This window comes from Trichinella spiralis (genome assembly GCF_000181795.1).
Source record: "Trichinella spiralis strain ISS 195 chromosome Unknown Scfld9, whole genome shotgun sequence".
NCBI lineage: Eukaryota > Metazoa > Nematoda > Enoplea > Trichinellida > Trichinellidae > Trichinella > Trichinella spiralis.
The window spans coordinates 6137723-6144738 of record NW_003526948.1 but is presented as its reverse complement, the minus strand read 5'-3'; the positions used below and the strand labels follow the sequence as shown (position 1 = coordinate 6144738).

General features: G+C 33.0%; 3 protein-coding genes across 3 annotated transcripts; 2 read left to right on the top strand and 1 right to left on the bottom strand.

Moving 5' to 3' along the window:
- Window positions 1–670: 670 nt before the first annotated feature.
- On the bottom strand, window positions 671–2932 carry Tsp_10580 (hypothetical protein; the record flags this gene model as incomplete). Its single annotated transcript, XM_003372294.1, has 4 exons — window positions 2796–2932; window positions 1681–1734; window positions 1496–1622; window positions 671–976 (listed from the first exon to the last, which is right to left on the bottom strand). Coding segments are annotated over exons 1-4 (624 nt in total), but the record flags the coding sequence as incomplete, so codon positions are not given.
- A 140-nt stretch (window positions 2933–3072) lies between these two features.
- Tsp_10581 (mucolipin-1) lies at window positions 3073–4407 on the top strand. Its single transcript, XM_003372293.1, has 4 exons — window positions 3073–3115; window positions 3172–3291; window positions 3789–3914; window positions 4310–4407. Exons 1-4 carry the CDS (start codon window positions 3073–3075, stop codon window positions 4405–4407), a joined length of 387 nt encoding a protein of 128 aa, XP_003372341.1.
- A 2184-nt stretch (window positions 4408–6591) lies between these two features.
- Tsp_10582 (mucolipin-1) lies at window positions 6592–6918 on the top strand. Its single transcript, XM_003372292.1, has one exon. It carries the CDS (start codon window positions 6592–6594, stop codon window positions 6916–6918), a length of 327 nt encoding a protein of 108 aa, XP_003372340.1.
- Window positions 6919–7016: the final 98 nt, after the last annotated feature.

Below are 7016 nucleotides of genomic sequence, written 5' to 3'. Positions count from 1 at the left end.
GCAGCAGTGACGCATCAAAAGAAAGGATAGTGGTAAAAACAGTACTTTTTTATGAGATGGCAATGCATTTCAGCTAGACTATATTTGCAGTTTCATTTATGATCTTTATAATACTGGAATATGAGTACTATACTCGTGTGGCCCAAGTGAGCCAGATGAGAAAGATAATCAGGATTGAAAGTTATATAATTACAGATGCGTATGATTCAATTGGGTATGGAGTCAGTGAAAAATTTTTCTCAGAAAAACAGAGAAAAAAAGGAAGCAGCAAAGACGGTATAATATCGTAGAAGAAATCAGAAAGGCCAAAGTAATACAGTCTGTAAATAGGAAGATAAGTAAATCTGAATAAGGAAGGATCAGATAGTTTGGCATCCGAAAAAAACGTCCCCATTACAATTTACACTGGACGCCAATGAGAATTCTTACAGTCATCTCGATACGATCAACTGTCACGTGAATTGGTCACGTATATCAGTGACCCATGGTTTACAGGCTTTATTCATAATGTTAATTGTATGGGACGTTGGAAACCATCATGATTCCACACCTCGTTCTATAGTCTCTGCGCCGATCATGAAATAAACAGTCGACACAATCAAGAGAAAGGAATAGCCGTGGAAGTGACAGTGGTCTCCTGTTACGGCTGCTTCAACTTGACAGAGTGTACCATTTGGGCAGCACATAATGGCCACAATGACAGAATAATATATCGGCCATTTGTTTTCAATACGCGATCAACTTCGGCGAACATTGCTTTGGCTGTATCGAGGCATTTTTCCGTTTTCCAAGACATCATTGCATCAATTTTGCCTTTGTCCAAGACTGCACTGAATAATTGGTCCGCATATTCCAATTTTGTAGCATCGCCACTGCTAAACGTCAACTCAGGACGCCGCTTTCGTTTGCGGTAAATTTGCTTCCGGATCACCGACCGCACGATGTCGATGCTGACGATGTTCTTGAATCCGTTGTCCTACAACGAATCGGCCAAGCAAGACGATCCGCAACCAATTTGCGAAATCTCGTCCGAACGTTTCAGATATTTCATCAGCACACTGCCGAATTTGCGAAATTCGCCGTACCTGTGATTCTGGAATTGAACAAACTCACTATTGTACATTTACTATTCACTATGTATAGTTATGGCTGCTTCAACTTGACAGAGTATACCATTTGGGCAGCACATAATGCCCACCTATGGTAATCCGATCTGTGGACTGTTCTCTAGAAAAGCTTACATATTGCTGGAACTGGGTTTATCTTCGACGAAGATCATGGTAACACATTCGTAATAACAGATATATTACGATAGTGGATGTTCAGATCTGCAGTGGCTTCAGCTCAGATTTATGTTGGTCATTTATGGCTATTGCATTGTGAATACAGCATGCATGTTGGAGAATCATAATGGTGCCAACCATTAGGCATTTGCTGAAAACAACAAATAATTGGATTTTTGAGGCGTAAGATTCATTGAACAGTCTTCTTCCACCTTATGAGATCCCAGTGGATCTCTGTGGGGATATTCATGGGCAATATTATGACATATGGCATATTGTCCCAGATTGATGGATATCTTGTGAATCATGGAGTACAAAAATGTCTGACGTACAAGTTTACTAAAATGAACTTTTTCTTCATTCTTCTCAAGGAAAAGAATAAACGCAAATTGCTCACCTGAACTCTTTCCGCATTACAACGTTTTCTTCAAAGACCACTGTATAATATACACTTAATAAATTGTAATTACTTCATTAGTTTGCTTTTTGTATTCCACATGTAAGTGATTGAAAACGATGTTATTTGAAATTCACAGTGTATTAAATGCGCAGTAATTGCTAATAAATATGATAAAATGTTGCGTTGATCTTTCTGTGTCAAATTAAACGGTAATAAAGAACTGATAAATTATATAGTTCGAAATACTTTACACTGCTAGTGCTGCTCACGTTCAGAGCAGTTATTAGAAATATGCGTTGCCGCAGGGGCCAAGGAAATTGAGTCAATACATGTTTATGCTTCAGGAAACGTGCTTATTTTATAAAATTGACTTATCCGTCACTCTTTTAATAATGAAATTTGAGGCGAAATGTATTTCTGCTGAAACGCAGCATCTGTACGGTTGTTCAGGATTGTTCGTATGATGTTGAAAATAATATTCGAAAATTATACATTTAGCAAATAGATGTGCAACCGTTTATGAATTAGAACGGAAATATTGTTATGAAATTCTCAAAAAGGAAAAGTTGATTTCATTAGTAGCATTCGCAATATATCTGAATCACTTGTCGACGAGTGGTCAGATGACAATGTTTGTGAATAGCGCATTAATGTGTAGATGTTAAAAATTGATTTGATAATTATGAAAAGCAATTCTTGAAAATTATTTTCAATGAAGAATCTCATGATTAACTGATTTCCATTCCATATTCAAGTACATTATTTTTTACATAGAACAACGTTCTTCAAACATGGTAGTATCGTATATTTTTAATGAGAATCAAGAATTATTTTGAAACATTTGAATCTTTTGTGGAATATTTATATTTTCACCAAGGCGTTTGTTTATTTTTTGAATTTTTCTTTCCCTTTTGAAAATTTATTATATTATTTTTTGAAATTGCAGCGACCATTGTTTGGCTACGTTTTTTCGAGTTTAAAGTGTAGTGAAAATTCCCTCTCTTTTTTAGCACAGTATGCAATTATTTGAGTATTTTACCTGGAGAAGTGGAAATATGAATGAAAAGAGTTATGAGTTGTGAATTGATTGTTGTTGTTTTTTTGATATTCACTTTTTTGAATTGTAGAAAATTTTTGTGTCTGAATTTTCTTTGTTAGTTATCTGTTTTTCATTTGCATTGAATAAGTTGTGTTGATTGGATATTTTGTCTTGAAGTGTCTGTATTGTCGATGTGATGGTTGCAAGCATTGTTTATCGGTATGTATTTGCAGTTACATTCAGCGTCGCGTGGGCAGGGAAGACCTGGAATAATTACATTTCGGCGTCACAAGTGTCATTTCAATGTGTCTGTACAATGAACTGATCTGGTCGACATTAATCAGGTCATGATGGTAAATTTTGTTAATTCGACACGGCAGCTTGGACCGACAAGTGTAATTTTCCATCTGATGAAATTTTTATGACAATTTTCTGTTTATGTTTTATAGTTGTGAAGATGGAATTTGAAAGTTTTCCACATTTAGTATCATTTTATATGTTTTGCTCAGTATGCAAATCGGAATATGATACGATAATCCAGTTGAATTGTCATACAAATACAACAACAAGTTAAAAGAAATAAATTTCAGATTTATTTTGTGCACTGTCATTTTGAAAATAATCTGCTGCTCTTCAGTAAATTGTTTCGTGAACAAAATTGAATATGCACAAATTAATTGTATTGACAAAAATGAACATTTACTATGTGGAATAATTTATGCAACTCTGAAAATTGTTCATTTCAGCTGATCGTTGGCGTTTTGTTTATTGTAATGTTTATTTGATAATCTTGAATTTGTATTATTCAATCGTTTGTATGAACTTTTCTCTTTGCAATAATGGCTAAATTGTTTGTCGATAAACTGAAAGCAAACTTCGTTCATTATATATCAGAGCATTTTATTAAAAATAACATGCAACTCGAGTGATAAATTATTGACTATAATTCAGCTTTTGTGGTGAATCATTTTGAATTTTTATGTTATGAACAATTTCAACAAAAGCACAGTTCACAATCAGTAGTGCAATTTCAAATGTCATTAATGAATAGAAAAATGCATTGCAGGTGGGTTTGCGCATATTTTGAATTTAACATTTTCAATATTTATCACCTTTTTCGTCTTGTACACTGAGAAAACACTTTTTGGTTACTGTAATTTTATGGATAATAACAAGCCGATCACTGAAACAGGTTTTTATTATGACGTGTTTTGATTTTTCTTTTCTCTGTTTTTTTTTCTTGAATACAGATAAAGATATTCAAGTAGTTGTCTCAGTGTTGAAATTTCATACTGTTAAATATAAATATGAAATGTTTTTTTTTGGTAATTAAAAACCTACTTTTTTCATATCATCCGATTGAAATTTTTATATGTGCTATGAAATTTTGAAAAAAAATTTTGGATGAAAATGTTCTTTATATGTATTTTATTTTTGTTTTTTCGATTTAAAATATTGCATTTATGAAATGTGAGATTAAATGGCAAATGATTGGCATTAATTGTTTTGCAACGTTGAGACGGTTCCGCTTGAAAAGCTATGATTTTATGCGTGACGCTTATTGTTCTATGATTTTTGTTCAGTCAGTTTCAAAGAGCGACTTACTGATCGATCAATTGCACTTTGAAATATGCAAAGATCCAGTGTTTGTTGGAAAGGAGGAGAATTTTGATATGAAAATTTGAAATCCCGTATAAAATTTGCACAACAAAAAAAATGCCACATCTCCCATTGCATTGTTCGAATTGAAAAGTATCCACGCGTGTGCAAATGTTGAGCCATAAAATTGCATAATGGATTGCAATGTGAATGCAATCCAACAGGATGCGAATAAAATGGGGCTACGGACAGGGTTGGTTGAGTTTTTGTTAAATTGTCACATCTATTTTTGAAAAGCAGAACACTTTTTCAGGGTGTTTTTCACTTAAAGTTTACCTGTTCCACACGTCTTGGTCGTGAGATTTGGAAAATTTGTTTTTTTTTTTGCTTTGAGCTTAAGCATTTCACGTCGGTATTCGTCGCATTTCCATTCTTCCCTGCCATTACGTGCGATTTTAAATCGACAGTGCCAATGATGACATCAGGTATGCAGCATGCTTCAATCAAAAAAAAAATATTTCATTTTTTTATTCTCTGTCTCTTTTGTTACAACATTTGTATTGTACAGTATACATGAACACTTTTGGTGCAATATTATTTCGAATATATATTCTTCAATTGCAAGATATAGGTGTTCTTAGTTTTAAAAAATTTGTCAAAATATGAATTATAATACATATGAATTTCAACGTGTTAATAATTAATGAACACTTTCCTAGTTGTGTGTGTGGATGGTATTTCACTTTCAAAGTAGGTAGTGAAATTTATTCAAAAATTAATCTTCAAATAAGATGCTCAATAATATACAATTAATGTATTAATGCCAAAGCAAAGAAATATCAAATTAGCAATTTTAATCTGGCTTGGTTTTGTTACTTTTTTTTTCTTAATATATGAGATTTTGAAAAGAAGTAAAATTGTTTGCTTTTTTATTTGAGAAATATGAAAATTCGAGTATAAATTATTCTTCATAAAGATGCAAACGTTTTCCAACAATCGTACGCATTAGAGCAAATTGACATAACGCTTTTTCTTTTCACGAAGCTTTCATTAATTAATTGAACTAAGCGAGCGTGATTTATTGATCCAAATGTAGAATTTTGAAACTTTGACATTCAATGAAAAGCATAATTTGAGAAATATTTTCACCGTAGTCAATAGCAGGACACGTTGTGCTTTTCAAATTGAAATCATTTGTGTTTTTGGTAATTCCAGTTTGAAGCTTCAGAATAACATCATTAAGCACTGTTTGCTTATGGAAGTAAACAACACTTTACGACAATCAAGTTGTCGAACATATTCAAAATGTGATAAACATCAAGCAAGATTGTTGTTTTTTTGCATAAAAGCAAAATTTCATTTTAAATGTCTTGACAAGAAAAAATATAATCAACTAGGCTTGCTTGGCTCTAATTCATTATACGTATGCATATATATATATATATATATATACGTATGTATGCATGCATGTAGCTTCTGGTGAAAACCTGTTCGCTTTTTTCCATTTCAACTTGACATGAAATTGATGTAAAGTAAAGATTTATTCATCAGATGTTGAAAAGGAAAAAAAAGTTATGTTAAATAAATGAAACTTTACAAGTTTGAATATGAAAAATGATTTGACAACTTTGAATAATAAATGAACAATTTTATAATGAACAAACAATGACTGGTTTTGTTGGTGTTCGATTGGTTTTTAATTTGTTTAAATTAGACACGTGACATCAATAATGTACATTGTTAAAATTTATTGCTCTCAAATTTGCAATTATGAATAAGATTATCAGTATATAATTGAGATGTGGTTTTGAATATCAAATGATGGAAATTTATATTTATTCATATTAGTGATAAGTCGCATTTATTTTTGCATAATTTTCAAATGAGAATGTTGGAAGTTGAATTGTTGTAAAAAGTGAACTATAACTTTGAAGCGTTTGAAAAATTAGGGGAAAAAAATGCATATTTTTGTCAAATACATTTTACACAATGCGTCAGAAGTGGCGTTGTGGAAAGTACGCCAACGAAATATTGGAATACTTGAATTGACAAGTGTTTCTTCTTTTCATTCACATTTTCTTGAGGAGGGGGGCAGGGGAGGGAGGGGTGAAAATTTGAAGGGAAGAAAAAAAAAATGGTCCAATGAAAAGTTGCTTCTCCCGATGACGTCAGCAGAAGCTTTTTTCAACCGGCTCCACTAGCAGCCGTTTTCTTTGCCAACAGAAATTTTCTGAATGTTTCCATTTTTCATTTATTTGACGCAACGGAAAATGGGTTTGGAATGTGTTGAAAAAAATTTTTTCACTTCTTCAACACAAATTGTGTCCACTTTATCATGCAAATTCGTTTCCAATTGTCCGAACGTTGGATTGGGCGTTGGCATTTTCCCGCCAAAATTTTATTCCACGTCCTGCATCCACTGTTGTCGATTGAATGTGATGATCGTTTGTGCATTTTATGCAACTGGACGGTTTCAACAACAGTCGTTGTGTGTGTCTGGAAAACAAGTAGCATGCTGTCAAAAACTGGACTGGGGTCAACAGTCACAAGCATCCGGATCAAAGTTGATGCCGCATCGGGTTAAACCAGACGGTTAGGAACAGTAGGTTAGGACAAGTTTAACAAGAGCAGCACAATCTGCATACTGAGGACACATTGTCCAACAGCTTATATATATACATATATATATATATAT